At 36.6% G+C, this 16448-nt stretch overlaps 1 protein-coding gene across 5 annotated transcripts in view; it reads right to left on the reverse strand.

Annotated features, from left to right (window-relative positions):
- Nucleotides 1–15860, reverse strand: part of bbs9 (Bardet-Biedl syndrome 9) — a 145252-nt gene extending 129392 nt beyond the window's left edge. For all 5 annotated transcript variants that reach the window (XM_008430848.3, XM_008430847.3, XM_081616837.1 and 2 more), the window contains exons 1-8: nt 15708–15860; nt 14369–14491; nt 13366–13516; nt 11309–11373; nt 11103–11216; nt 5061–5235; nt 2588–2672; nt 1594–1777 (exon numbers count right to left, since the gene is read on the reverse strand). In XM_008430848.3, the coding sequence (XP_008429070.2) occupies nt 1594–1777; nt 2588–2672; nt 5061–5235; nt 11103–11216; nt 11309–11373; nt 13366–13516; nt 14369–14480 (886 nt within the window). In that variant the 5' untranslated portion in view covers nt 14481–14491; nt 15708–15860. The remainder of the gene's footprint in view (nt 1–1593; nt 1778–2587; nt 2673–5060; nt 5236–11102; nt 11217–11308; nt 11374–13365; nt 13517–14368; nt 14492–15707) is intronic.
- Nucleotides 15861–16448: the final 588 nt, after the last annotated feature.

Raw genomic sequence — 16448 nt, forward strand, 5'->3', positions numbered from 1 at the left:
TTAATTATAGAAGGAGGAGTGTGAATTATGGTGTTTTTAACCTTTTGTTCAATCCTGTCTTCTCCATTGTCTCCATAGTAAAGCCAGCAGATTTTCATTGTTGCTGCTTGATTTTCATTGTTGCAACATGTTTCTGAGTTAATTTTCTTCTCAATCTATGTATATATAATTACTTTACGGCTTGACATTAGGGCTGGAACTAACAGTTACTTTAGTATTTGGTTATTCTTTCGATTAGTTTGACGATTAGTCAGATTTTAAAAAATGGCACATTTTGCAAATGTTTCATTTAAGTCTATTTTATACAAGTAGGCATGCATTATAAGATGCAAATAAGCAATCCACTTTCTTTTTTGGATAAAAAAATAAACATTGTATTGCCTAAAATGCAAAAAACGTAGCATTCCCGTAGTGTACATGCTGGTTATTTGATGCATCTGCAAATACTTCTAACATCAACATGTGAAAAGTGGAGCACTTTCTACTTGTCCTTATTTTAGAAAATGGTCTATATGCTGCAGTTAACAATTAATAAATTACTAAATTAGTGGAATTTTTGAATAACAGATTTATAATGATTAATCTGATTAATTTTTGCAATCCTTCTTGACATTTTATAAACCTGATGTAGAATAAAGATATAAGGAAATGATAAGCAAAAGGATAGAATGCTCAAGCCATTAAAACACAATGTTCAGCTGTAGTAAGTGGAATGAAAAAGGTTATAAAAATGCTCTGTCTAATACATATATTTTTTGGAATGATAGAAATATGATCTCACTACTTTCCTTGGCATGATTACAGGTTTGTATGCACATAGTGTTTAGTGACAAATTAAAGTTATTCCCTCTGGAACTCCACCCATTAATTCAAAATAATATTTGATGCTGTCAAGGTTTGTCAAACACATCAGTTACAAATTTCCCCAAAGTGATTTAGCTTAAATGAAAACTGAAGGCCGCTGCATATGACTTACATCATTTCATAACAATAAAATGACCAAATAATAATGCTTGTATTTGAATAGATCTGTCATCTGTTTATTGCATTCTTACAGTTAGAAGTCACCGTTATTTATCATAGAGGTGAAGAAATCTCATATTGGAAATGAAGCCAAAACAATTACAAAATAAAAGGAAGAAAGAAACAGACAGACAGAAAGAAAGAAAGATGGATGGAGGGGGACTGTCGATAAGGGTAAGAGATTTGATCCAGCTGAGGCAGATGTGAGGCCAGAGGCCAGAAGGAAAGCATTAAAAAAAATCTGCAAGAGATCGCTGTTGTCTACACTCCTTACACAACACAAAAACTATGAGCAAATGTTTAAAGACAGTGTCACTGTTTGATTTGCTACTGAATATTTGGTGGCAGCTCAAATAGCCACACTGTTAATATCCACCTGCTGAAAATATTTAATCGAGTTATTGTTGACAATACAAACTCCAGCCATGTGGAAATCTTCCCAACACAGTCAATAAATATCACAGTCTAAAGCATCTTGGAAGGTAAAAGCAAACAAAGAGTCTGGCAATGAAACTCTTCTGTTCAGAAGAGAAAAGCTGTAATTTCTGTGCCAATTTCTCTCCATCTTACCCGAGATATAGGGTAGGAAACAGCTGGGATTAAATTCTAGTTTCTTCATGAAGCGTATCTGTCCGTTATCTCGGAGACAGAAGAGGTTCCTCTCGCCCAGCACAAGGATGGAGGAAGAGGAATGGGAGAATGAGGGTACTGATATGTCCAGGGCCTGTTCTCCCAGAACAAATGTCCAGTCAGGCTGCAGAGACACACAAAATTAAAGTAGACCATTAGAATTAATATTATTGTATTATTCTTCAACTTTAAATTACAGTAAATTATGAATAATCATTATTTGAACAAGCCTTCAAAAAGCTTGAAAGACTCGCATCAGTTTTGTTACATATTGCGACTATGAGACACAAACAAGATAACTTACACAGGATCTATACAACTGAAGCATAATTTCACATACTTCTGCCCTACATATACTTTTAATCAAATGCATGTGGTTAATAGTTAAGCAAACAAGAAGTAATAACAGATAAAGCTGTCATCAACCTCAAAAATTAAAGAAATCGAGGATATAATGGTAAAACTTAAAGAGCAACAAAAACCAGGATAGCAGATCAATTGCAATTGAGTATATTTATCCTAAACATATCATGTTCAGTGGACATATAAGAGAAGATATAAATACCTTTTTACTCTACATTGTTAAGATGCAGACTATCCATGACACCTTACATGTGTCATGGATAGTCTGACACAGCTTTAGTAATAAAGCTCATTATTACTAATAAAGCTCATTAGTACTAATGAGCTTTATTAGTAATAAAGCTCATCATTAGTAATAAAGCTAATGAGCTTTATTACAACTAACAACTCCGTTAAGAAAAGTGTATAAAACTTTCTTTTTAGATATTAAATGTGCAGAAAATGCATTTAAGGTTAATTTGTTGCTGCTTTTTTTTAGCAGAGACTCAAAAATGTTGCTATTCATTTGTGTTGACAATCAACCAAGCTCACTCTGGACGTCTGTCTATCTGTATCTGAATTTAAGACTCACCGTCAGCCTCTTGCCCCCAGTTTTAGGGAGTAAATCAGAATCCTGTCGACTCTCTGCATCTGTAGCGACGGCCAGAGTCTCATACCTGAGAGTCAAAATGAAACAAACAGTTACTGACAGAAACAGTGATACTATTTCTAAAATCCTGTTCAAGTACTATCAGAGTGATTTTCTGTTTTTCTCAGGTGCTCTTTTATGTTCAGGTGATCTAATATAACATTTTAATCATAATATGATAAAATCAACACAGGTTATTCAGCACTGCATTTAAATGTTCAGTTTTACCTTTAATTGTAGCTTTGCTTTCCTACTTTTAACTTGGATTTTAATTCCAGCAAACATTTTCCTTCCATTGTTGGTTAACATTCAAATGTTAAATATCATAAAGCATTTTAAAAAAGATTTTCCCCTTCTTCACAGCCTCTCTTAAATCAGTCAACACTGTAATGACCCACCGTTTTCAGGAAATGGCAGTCAATCAGTTTTAGTCAGTGAACAGTATACACCTGGCAAAAAATTAAGTGGTCAAGCTGATCTGTGGTCAGTTGACTTTGGCATTTGTAGTGTTAGCCGTTTTCCAGTAACAGGCTGGCAGACGAAGCAGCTTGGCGGGAATATATCTTTCTTCACCGACACCTGAATGAACAGCGCTCTAAACGTAACCCAGTATGACTCCGAACCACAGACCAAACACTAAATGCCTGCTGACCCAGCCACTCTGTGTTATCATACTGAAAAATATCTTTGGACCATAAAACTGGTATTAATCGAAGCAGACAGGTTTAAAACCCATCTTATACAACAGCAGTCGTGCTCTATAAAGGCATCCAGTGCATCACCTCTTGGGCTCTGCATGTTTTATTTTTTTTTTATTTTAGTGACATATTATGAGCATATCGTAATATCATAAGGATTTTATGATAATATTACAAGATAACATTGAGATTTCTTCCATACATCACCTCTTGGGCTCTGCATGTTTTATTTTTTTTTTATTTTAGTGACATATTATGAGCATATCGTAATATCATAAGGATTTTATGATAATATTACAAGATAACATTGAGATTTCTTCCATACAACAAAATTCCAATGCTGTCTCCAATGCTCACAGTTTTTTCTCATCAAATTGAAAGCATAAATACAAAGGTTCACTCTGAATTCATGACCAGTATTTCTGGTCGGGAGGAGCCTGTATTTCTCTTGAACCAAACTGGATCAATGTTTCAGCAGTATCCACAAGTTCCTTGATAATCAGATTTTATAACTGGATTTTGGGAAAACACATTGAGAAACATGTATAAAACTTTCTTCCTTTTTCACAAGGGTCAAATGTAATAAAAAAAGAAATCCTAAAGTTAGATTTTTGGAGTAAAACACATGATTTATTGTTTCTACTCATCCATTCAGTAGCGGCCTCTGCTTTGCCTCTGCAACGACCAGCAGGAAACTAATGAGCTTTATGGATGACTGCCAGTAAAGAAACATTTTCATCATGCTGTGAGCACTACTTAGAGAAAAAAAATCTAAAATATATAAAATGTGTCAGGGCAGGCATTCTAGATGTTTACAGAAAGATTTAGTGAATTCACAGGCATACCACTGTATGAGTGACTGAATTATATTCCACATAACACTAAACATGTATACTTGTTGATACATATAGAGACTGGTAATGGTAATGTTTCCTCAGCTCAGTCCACTTTGATTTTATTAAATGATCGTTTGACTTCAAAATCAAAGTAATGCGCTTTAAAAAGCATAAAATTTAGTTTCTCAACAAATTTATTTGCAATCTAATAGCCATTAGCTTTATCCCACTATAGTGCCATTATTTTTCATAATCAATCAGTCAAGTTTATTTGTATAGCACATTTGCAACAAGGCAGTTGAAAGTGCTTTACATTATAAAAATACAAAAATACAAAGTCATATTAGACACTACCCATTCAACAATTTAGAAAATCAGTAAACTTTACATTTTGCGAAGTGCCATCATTATATGTCAAACTGTTGGTCAGTGTTTCACTCATTATGGTTTAAGTCTTTTAAAGCAAATTTGAAATGCAGTGGAGAGAAAAAACTGTTTTCATCTACAGCAGTATGTATTTTTATTCAGTGAGATCAGGTTTAATTTGGGATTTTATGTCTTAAACCAGCAGGCAAACTAAGCTTGTGTGCTTACAAATACAGGTTTGTGTATGTTTCTGTTCTGATCCGCTCAGTGATGTTTTACAGTAAAAATAAATGACTTCACAGAAGGCAAAGCTTATAATATTAACTATGACTTTCTCTATTACAAGAATATTTGAGTAGTTATGAAATTGTTTAACCTCAATGTTTAAGATGGCAAATATTTGTCAGTTACAGGTCATTTCTGTATAAAAAGAGGTGGATTTATTCACTAATTAGATTTTCAGAAAAAAACTGTTGCCAGCAGATGCCTCACAGTTGCTTTTTAGAATAAACCTACTTGTAGCCTTCAAGCTGGCGTGCAGAAGACACGGTGAGGAAGCTGTCGGTTCTGGGATTGTAGACTAGTGGACCGGGCAGCAGAAAGCCAGGAAGGAACCTGCCAAAAGAGTAGCTGTCCTGCTCAAAGAACATCAGCATCCCATCCATAGACTGGATGCACAAGGAATGGTGACCTGATGGAGAGAGGAGGGAACAACGAACAGAAGACGGTTTAAACTCCTATAGGAAAAAAGCAACATATAACTTTGAAAAGTGTCAAAAAGGCTATTTAGTCCAAAGCTTTCACTGTAAATAATGTCTACCTGGAATATATCACCAGGTCAAAAGTAACACTTTTCTTTACTTAAACTCAAAGGAACATTTTGCTTTCACTGCCAACGTTATTATTGAAAGGAATTATTCAGATTCTTATTGATTTACAAAATTAGGATTTTTTTTTTTTACTTCCTAATTTGAATTAAAAAGTTTAACTTATCAAATTCCTCTGAAATATCTGTAGCTATGTAGGAGCATTTTCCAAACATGACAACAGGATTCATATACATTAAACTTTTCACACTGTGTAACATTACAAACACAAACTTCACTGTCCTGTGATAGATCAACACAAAGTATTTATTATGATAAATTGTAAAGAACAATACTTCCATCCATCCATCCATTTTCTTGACACCCTTGTCCCTTAGTGGGATCGGGAGGGTTGCTGGTGCCCATCTCCAGCTAATGTGGAACAATACTTGATTTTTCATTTTTTTACAAATGAAAGTCTGAAAAGTATGGGGTGCATCTGCACTTAGTAGATAAATTGGGCCTGATTATTTTTGGGAGATCGGTAATTGGCTGATACTCACATGTGTAAGGTCTACACATTTGCAGTTAATAATAGTCCCCTCACTGTTGCTAAGTAAGCGACTTAGTTAGCGACTATTTATGCAACAATTCAGACAAAAAAATCTGCATCAGCCAAAATTGGAATCAGCAAGTTAAGCTTTTAAAAGATTGGTCATTGGTGACCGGTCAGAAAACTCCAATCGGTGCACCCCAAGTATTTATCTTCCTTTATTCTGATACCACAGTAAAATCCAGCACTAACAACTGCCTTCAGGAGTTAACTTTGCAGGAAAAACAATTGCGAGACGAGAGAAAATAATGTTTAGATTTATATTCTGCATTACAGCAGCTGACACAAACTCTGGATGACTGGAGTTGTTCTGTTTTATTTCAGCCCTGTTCTTATTTTGTTCTGTAAGGTGTGCTTCCCCCCTTGGCTGAATCTGATATCTCGATTAACACCTCCACACCCCCGCACACACGCAAACACACCTGAGTTTAAGTGTAAACGTGCACACATGTGTGTGTGTGTTCAATAGAAATGGCAGGATGTTGAATTTACAAAGCCTTAACTCACCAAACACACCGACACGTGCATGGCCATAAAGCAGTGGAGCTACGTGAGCCACAGAACTATAATTAGGCCTCAATGCGCTATTAAAAGTCATACTGCCATCAACTACAGGTCAGGAAGACAACCTCCTACAGAGCAACACCTACACACACACACTTAATATCCATCACCAAGGATTTAGACAGAAAAAAGTTCCACACACACTTACACACCTAACCCATGTAAACAAGTGAGAGTGTGTTAGTGATGAGTTGTCTTTCAGGGTGGCCGTTAACACACACAAGGGCATGGCCTTGAAACCGCACCACATGACCACAACAGCAGATATAGGAGGAAGGCATGCATGCTTGAATATTGGTGTATTAGAGGGTGTATCGTGTGCATATTTGAAACATTTACAACATAAATACATGAAGAAAGGAGCATGAAATGTCTGTCTCAAATAACTGCTGTGTGACTACTCCAAATGTGGAGAAATATTGGAAACACGCGTTAAGTTAACTGTAGCGCTGACAGTGTCTGTCATCACTGGGGTTGTGTGTTATTTCTAATCATATTCCGACTGTAATTGTAGCCTCTTACATAAAATCAGATTTATTTGAATAAGAGCAAAAGCCACCCACTTCTTATATTGGTAAAAGCTATTTTTCATAACGGCATTGCAGTTTTGACGCATTCTATTCTTGGGATTGAAAATGTAAAAAAAAAAACACTTAAAACCAAGAAACAGCATAAATAAAACCTCTAAATTACATATTTAAGCTCTAATATGTGGCATTGCTAATATTCAGCTTATACTATGTCTTTCTTAGTGTCTTATGAAACTTTACACATTAAAAAATTTACAGTATAATTTGTTTGGAAATGTATTAATTGGGTATTGAAAGTTATTAATATTTTGGACTTTCTAGAGAAACGCATTTAAATAAAACATTTCATAAAATAAACTTGGTGTTTGATGTGTATTTAGATAGATTTTTTTGAGTTGTAGAGAACAAACAATATACACAAACCTGCAAATTACTACTCAAACTCAAAAACAGAATAATGTGTGACATATGATGTAAATTCTCATCAAATACTAGGGCTCAAGAATATCGATAATATCTATAACCCACATTTTCTCCGCTTTGCTCTTACTTTTCACTCAGCACAAAGCTTATTAACCAAGCTTCAGCGTCTTTGTAGCAAACACATTTCTTTTATTGTCAATAAATCACAATAAAAGACTGATTATCTAAAGAACTAGATGTCCTACTGGCAAACAGAGTTTGAATTCATGCTGTCTGAAATATATTACCCTACTAAATAGTACACCCAACAGTTAGCGACTGATAATGTACATGCTTTAATTATGATACATTTTATTTAATTTCTCTTGTTTAAATATAAACTAAGCACAATATGGGATAATGCTGAATATGATATCCAAAATAGGAAATACCAAAAGCTTAAAATTAAATGTTACTAGAGTTTAAAAAAAAATCCACATTACATCAGGGTCTTTTAAAAAACACCAGATGTGAGCAACAAACCAGAAAAGGTCACAAGGAGCTGAGCTGGAAGAGAATTAGATCTTCCTTCAAGAGAAGAACCTTACTGATTTATAAGGTGTCTGCTGATAAAAAACAGCGAAAGAAGAACATGTACTCCGTTTGACACAGCCCTATTTATCAATAAGAGAAATGGTAGAACTTATTGCCATAATATCAAGTGTGCTCATGTACCTAGCATGAGGGCACCAGAACTCAGACACAGTAGAGGAAACAGGCCTGTATTATTAGTATGATTGAAAAGAAATGTTAAAATGAGCCGCCAACAAAGAACAGAGGCTGGCTGGACGCTGCAGAGGGCAGCGCCTCACCTCTGTGTGAGAACATGAGAGTGTGTGAGAAACACACTGTCTGTATATGTCAGAGTGTGTGCCCATGCTTTTTTATTTTTGTGCATGAATGTTTGTGCACGTGAATATATGTGTGTGTGTGTGTGAGTTCACCTAAGCTTGTAAAGACCGATCCGTACTTTGGGGTTTGTGTATGTGTGTGTGGCCTGAATGTGACCCAAACCCAGAGGCAGCTCAGTCATTAGAGCTGTATTAGTGCAGAGCTGCTATTACAGCGCCTACAGCACTGCTAAATGGCTGCTACTATAGACCACCACACACACTGACACACTCACGTGTAGCAGCAGACACGTCTTGTAAAAACATTCCCACGCACACCAACTTCTGCGTAGTAAGGCACACAGTTTGAACACACTGTCACACAAATTACATTTATAGGCACCAGGTTTTTCTGGTTGCTCTATGCACCTTTTCCTGTTCAGTAACCTATCAAAGGAAACCCAACAGTGTCAGTTAGTCACTGAATGTGTTTGTAATTTTACCATCCATTGCCTATACCCATTTATAGTTACATTTAGAAAGATATTAACCTAATTTGGACAGCATGAGGAATCTGTAGTACCTGGAGAGAACTCATGAATGTCGAAAATAAACCAAGGCAACAGTGTTGCCAACTGTACCGCTGTGCAGCATAATTTAACCAATGTTAGAAACAACAAATAGTTATTCAACCAGTTCTTGTATACTTGTACATACAATGTCTTTGCACCATTTCTGAATTTCTGCTAAGAATTTTGCAAACTACTATGATCAACAGAAGAAAAAATATTATAATAATGCTAAGAAGACATTTAAAATTATGTTTGTGGAATTTTGAATTTTAAATTACAGAAGTCAACCTTCTCCTAATGTAAGATTATTCTCCAGCTTAACTACGAGCTCTATGCAGTGGTGGGGAGAAAAAAGGGAATCCCCCTTCAAGAAGCAATACAACATCCCATTCATTCAAGTCATACAACATTCATTAGACTGAACCTCTGAAGTTTCAGTGCCATCTAGTGGAGAAATAACACACAACAGGAAAGAAGAGGAGGGTTTTAGTTATGAAAGGGGCAGTGTGTTTTTTTGTTGATCGATTTTATTTTAAATAACTATCAAAATAAATGTTTGCCTGAATTTCAGGCTCAAAATTATTAATTTAATGGGGTTTATCTAAAAATACAATTTAGATTAATTTACTTGGGTTTAAAGTGCTTGAAATTGGGCTTCATGCCTGGATGGGAAAATGCACTTCATACATATAAAAGCTTGATTTTGTGTGAGACCTCGGTTGACATATCCAAGACCTGCTCCACAGTGTTGTAATACCAGAAAGTCCATACAGACAAAGTCACATTCATTGGTTTGTGGCATGCACGCCGCACGTGATTTGAGTAAATGCTGAGGTATTGGTTTTAATGAGCCCAGGCTGCTCTTTCTATCAATCAAATACACACTTCCACACACACACACACACACACACGCACGCACGCACGCACGCACGCACACACACACACACACACACACACACACACACACACACACACACACACACACACACACACACACACATGCTCTTTAAACACAAAGTGAATGACGGGCTCATCCTGCCAGGCCACAGTGTCTGGCAACAGCTCTCTTCACACACACACACACACACACACACACACACACACACACACACACACACACACACACACACACACACACACACACACACACACACACACACACACACACACACACACACACACACACACACACACACACACACACACACCTCGACAATAAAGCCTTTATTTAAAAAGGTCATTTTCTGTACTTTAAAGGGGGTTCCCTATGCGTCTGTGTGCACGTGAGTGTCTGTGTGTGTGTTTTCCTTGGGCGCTGACTAACTGAGGGCTTTCCCCTACTTGGTTTTTCCGAGAGTCCGGTGAACTAGAGATGGAGCAGTTGCATGTGCCCTCTCACTCTCCTTTGCTCCTTGCACACAGCTTAAAACTTTCATGTATTTGTCAGGTGCTGCCACCGCCCCTTTTATAGAAACATACACATCACACACTCATGCACATTTATTCCAATAAAGGAACGTATACAGGACATTCAGCATGTACACTTAGTTTGCACATAGAGGCTAAAATTTTTGCCCCCTTTTTTTTCACAAAACGTCTCAAACTCAATCAAATTGAATTGAGAACCTTAGTCTTTCCACATCTTTTTTTATGCATTTACTCTGGACTTTGACTGAGCCCTTCCCGACTGAGCCCTTTCTGTTTTCCGTGTATCACCCTTTGTTTATTTTCATCCAATCAACTCCGAACGGCTTCCTCGTTTTGGCTGAAGAAAAGCGTTCCCACGGCGAAAAAGTGATGACAATTCCAGGGGCCCTCACCAACAGGGCCCTGACCCTAACCCTCCACAATGTATTTATTTTTTGTTCATAGAAATAAAAATAAAAATTGGGGCCCTGTCAATTACAAAATTAATCATATCGTATTTTCAAAGATTGTTTTTAGCAGTAAAAATGTAATGTTCCCACTCCCAGACCAAAACACACACATCCATATTTGCCCTGTTTTAATAAAAGTAAGAGTGGAAATTTTAAGAGAAAGTACTCAGTAAATATAAAGACACGCCCTTTAAGTCTCTATCAGAAACACATTAGAGTTAAAATCTACAGCAAAAAGTTGTGCTGACATTTCTTCAGCAGGCAACTACAACCCAGAAGGGTACAAAGCAGATCATGTAACTACCTGTGACTCCTCCAAACGTGCCATACGTCATGTTGCAGGCTGTTCTTTGCAGGTTATGCTCATACACTAACTTCAGCTGGTACTGATCTCCATGTTCCACATTACCCGAAGTACCTAAGCAACAAAGAAAACAAAAACAATATGTGCTTACTAAGCATGGATGATGAAAATTATATGATTAGTAGCTATGTGAAGGTGTCTGTTACCTGTTGCAGTGTAAACTGACAGCTTCCTTGGGTGAAGAACAGCCAGATGAAGGAGGTCTGAACACCTAAAAGAAATTTTATTGAAAAATATCTTTGCAATTACATAAGTACTGACTTTTGAATAAAAAATAAAAACTGAAATGTGTGGTTATTGATCAATGTTTTGATCTTTAGAAGCTCAAATCTTAAAAGACATTCGTCTAGGGCGATAGATTCAAACAAAACAGTTCCAGTTAGTTGTAAGTTGGATAAGAAGTCTCTAACAATAGGCACAGACATGCAGGCCCAGCAGTTCTGTCCTCAGATATTCCAGAAAGGCAGATGCTTCCTGCCTCTGTGGTAAAACTCATGTTTTCAGCCTCAGGATGGAATCCAGACTTATTTTAACATTCACTTGTAAAATAATTACTTTAACAGCTGGTCCATTTTGTTTTAAACACTGCTTACAGTTGTGTGGTAGGTGATATTCCAGTGAAGTTAATCCTAGTTTTTTATATAGTTCACCACAAAACCACAGAGAAGTCCTCTTTTTGAACTCAGCAAAGCAAAAGCAGCTTTTCTAACTTTCAATAACTCTTTATTTCTCTTTATTTGTTTTGCATGTGGGGGCAACAAGGAAGTAAAAATTGGATCCCAACCCTTGGAAATTGACCTTGTCAGTGCTGAAACAAAACATTTTACCATCTGCCCACCTCAGCCTGACTTCCACAGCATTCCTCAATGACAACCTCCAAAACGCCCTCCAGCCTCTTAAGAGTGTTGTCTCAAAAAAAGCCACATGTTGAAAAAACATAACATGTTCCAAACAGACTGATTTAGTTGGATTTTGCCCCCAATGTGATGATGTGGGAAGGCTTCGATATAAACCACAGCTTTTCCAAGAAATGGCTGTTCCTGCATAGCCACAAAAACGCCATGTGAGGTAGTAGTACCAAAAATAATGGCGAAACAGGGAAGAAAATCTGACAGTTGTGTCTGAGGCCAACATATTGATACATTTACTGTAAAAATCCAAAGTATTTACAACTCCATACAACTCTGAAGTGTAACAAGCAGCAACTGTATTTACGTTTAGCCAAGATATATTGTTAGAAACTGTGTGCTTACATTCCAGGAGCAGCAAAGTATCTGGATCAAATAACAATAAATGTGACATAAAGACATTTTTTACCAAAACATGACAACAAGCTGTTAAGCATATGCAAGTTGATTTTCATAACCGCAAAAAGAAAATAGCTTTTATCTTAAACTTACACCTCTCTATAGTCAGAGCAGCAGCTTCAAAGTTTACAACTTGTGGAACTCTGATAATAGGGGTGGATGAAAACTAAAGTTTATATTGCCACTACGCACATTGAGCAAGCTGCAAGGGAGGTAAAAGACACTTCGCATAGAAATTACCATATATGAGTCAGATGAAAATACAACTGAGTGTTTTCTACAAAAAGTATGAAAATATGGAAAAGCGTCTCATGCCCAGTTATATGTATCAATCAAACTTTATCTGAGCACTTTACATACAGCTAAGTGTAACACAAAGTGTTTTGCAGACATTAACATGCATAAAACCATTAGGCAATACACAATGATCAAAGTAAACACAGAGAGAAAACAAATAATGACAATATTTAAAATGCTAATATTAAAACAACAATGACGTACAGGTATATGGTGACATATAAAGCCCCTGAGAGCAAAGTTTTACTGCTAGCAGTACAGCTTGTGAAAAACAACATTTCTGACTGTTTCAAAATTTTTCATCCATGCCTGCGACTCATTTCAATGCAGAGAGAAATGAGTGAGAAGACCAGCATTCAGTGATGCACCGCTCTCATTTATTCAGTTAGCAAATGCATACGTTAATCACTATGATTCACTCAAATTAGACACAACAATGTATGGAAGTTGGATATGCGAGTTACGAAATAAATGTCCTGAAACCTCAAGTTTGCCCTCAAACGACACAGAAAATGCTCCAAATGAGGCAAACATTCGACGCAATGCATCACCCCATGTTCCTTTTTACTACTTGATCTGGGTTCAAGGTAAATACTTACGAGACAAACTTCCCAACTTCCACCTGAATAATGGCATTTTGAAGTTGAACTTCAAGGAGCTGTGCATCGGCCGTGCCACCATCACTCAGCTTATTGGCATTTGGGGAGAAAATCCGCAGCATCCCCATGTAGCTGCCCACAACAATCTTGTCTGTAAGACAGTTAATAAGACAGAAGGGAAACAGAAATTACTACTCACTATATTTATGCAGGTTTTTATAAGGTGATTCTGGAGGAACTGCAGAAATATCCCCCTGAACACACCACTCTGACTCTGAAACATGGCAGAACCCTGATTTGAATACACTTTCCTTTAACAGCGACAGCTTGGATGGCAATACTGGAAGAAAACATGCAAAAGGCTTGGCACAGTGACCTCCAGATTCAGCCAGAGCTACATTAGAAAGATTATCATCAAATTATATTCATGGGTTAGAATGACAGAGTCCAGGCCAAAATCCAGTTGAAAAACAAATGAGAGCATTTGCTTTTTAAAGATGCTCTCTGTCATTTGCTTTATAAAGATGCTCTCTGTCTCTGTCCTTTTTCAAAGTTTCAGTCTCAGGAATTTCAGTCTCTGACAATGTGAAGCTGGTAGAGCTATAACCCAGACCACTTGCAGATGTTATTGGAGCAAAACATGGTTCTACAAATCTTGACTCCCGGTGAATAAATGTTTTATTTTAAAAGATTTTGCAAACCATGTATAATTTTTCAACGTTATTATTATGCATTAATCTGCACATATAAATTAATCTGCACATATAAAGCTCCAATGAAATTCATAGAAGTCAATGGATGTAAAGTTACAAAATGTGGAAAAGTTCAGGGGGTGTGAATACTTTTGCAAGATACTTTTGTAGACAACAAAATGTACATGGATGCAACTTTGAAAATTTGTTGAGAGGGGGAAATCCAGAGACATTTTACTGTTCATGACCTCAACAGAAGTATACATTTAGGTCAGCATGTTGTAAAGATAAAATCATCATGACAAACTGACCATGTCCTGTACCACTATTGTCCACATCTCCGACACACAGGCATCCCTGGTCAAATTCCTCTCCCTCACCAAGAGCAGCTGACCACCAGTCACGGGCTTTGAAAAGAGACATGGCGCCTCCAACTGGACAGAGGGAAAAGCAGAGGGGGCAATCTGGATCAATGCATATGAGAAACATGCATTTGTCTTTACACTGCAGAGAGAAATGTATCCAATTAAAAAAAATAATTCACACAATTAACGAGGACATATGACATTTAGGATTAAGCAAATGAAATGGAATATTTTGAATCAGCAATGCAGAGTCAGCCCTTTTGCTCTGAAGAGGATTTAGCTTTGGATCTTTGCTCACAACTAAGATAACAACAGCAGCTAGTCACATGACCCAAACACTGAGCATGGAGGAGAATGAAGAGGCGACTAGGTGGGGGCAAGCAGCTTTTCTACTCGATAAGTGCTGAGCAGGTGGAACAGGCGGTTAATCCAGAGAGAGAGAGAATCCCTCCTATCTTCAGCACACTGACCTTAAAGCCTGAGTGGCTTTTAAAGCAAATTAGCTCCAAAGACCTTTTTTCTTTTATTACAATTTTAACAACTACACTTACTTTCAACTGCTTGCAACCACAGACTTGATGAAGACAAACAGTAAATGAGTGAAGCATTTGTTTTATAACTGGAAGTTAGGACCATTTACATGGAGCATAAACATGCTTGTTTTTCTAAAGTGTATTTGAAAACAAAAACCTAGTGATGTAGACTATTTATTTAGCCATTCAGATATAAAAACAAAATGTATTATTATCCAAAGGAAACAATATATGCGTAACATTAATGTCATATCATGTCGTGAAATGTATAACCCTACACAATCAGCTTTTGTTTATATGGGTCTCAATGAACTGTAAGGAACCGTGACAACACTATTTTATGTGTAGCTAATGGCTAAAATTACAAAAATTAACAGCACAATATTGTTAAAAGGTCAACTTCAAACAATTCAGAACAACTCTGGAATACTCTCTGGGGAAGCCCAACGCACCTGAGGCTATTTGGTTTCATTCACAGTTTCTTGCATGGGAAACATAATTTTTGTGTTGTAACAATAAAAAGAATTAATGACACACATACAGGGTCCGCTTTACTACTAAGCATGAGACAGTACAATTGAACGAGAGCTATCGTCAAGCCGACTGATTTAACTTTAGCTTAGCCGCGGCTAATTAGCTCTCTATCCAAGTTCCCTGCCTATAAGCTAGTAGGTCAGGAGGAGTATCCCAATATAACCGGCATTTACCGTCATAGAAAACAAGCAGTCGGGGTTGTTTCACAATTTTCTAACCTTTACTGAAGGGTTACTCCTAGTTTGTTACTCCTTCTTCACGCAAACATCACATTTCTCATCTTCTCGCTTGGAGCCATCGTCTTGTTGTCATGACAGTGACGCTAAACGGAGAAGCTGAGTTAGTGCGCAAGAACGGAAACCAAGGGGTCCATGGGAAAGGAAGTTTTGCTATAACCATTTGAATGAAGACTACATAGATTTCTGGCTTTTTTATAAATTATACATTCAGCACAGTATATTTGTATAATATATATACTTCATTCCATGTCTTTAACATAGCATAATATCCGAATGTAAATGCCACTTGAGACGTTATGTTACATGGCTTGTCGATAAAGGATACATTTGTCCTTTTAAAGTAATAATAATAATAATAATAAACACTAGATCCATGTAACTATTAGTGACTGATCTTAGATTATTTATTTATTTATTTTAATGGTAGCAGTACAGACAGAATTTAGGTAGTTTCATTGGATAAAAATAAAAAATAAAAAATTTCAAGACTTGAGACAGATTTCCATATCCATGTTCCTGGCTTGAATAAAAAGCCTTGCTTTTATTTTATTTATTTTTTTCCCCATTCTGTGTTCAACTCATTTATTTAGGTATAAAAGCTTGTTGCATTGTGTAAACAGTAAAACAATATTGTTGTAGGCTTGTATGCACACAAGCTTTTACATAAAAAATAAAATCTATTAAAAGACTAAAAAAAAGTTTTAATAGATTTTTAAGTTA

The sequence above is a fragment of the Poecilia reticulata genome, chromosome 16, assembly GCF_904066995.2.
Source record: "Poecilia reticulata chromosome 16, P_reticulata-male-v2, whole genome shotgun sequence".
NCBI classification, from domain to species: Eukaryota; Metazoa; Chordata; class Actinopteri; order Cyprinodontiformes; family Poeciliidae; genus Poecilia; species Poecilia reticulata.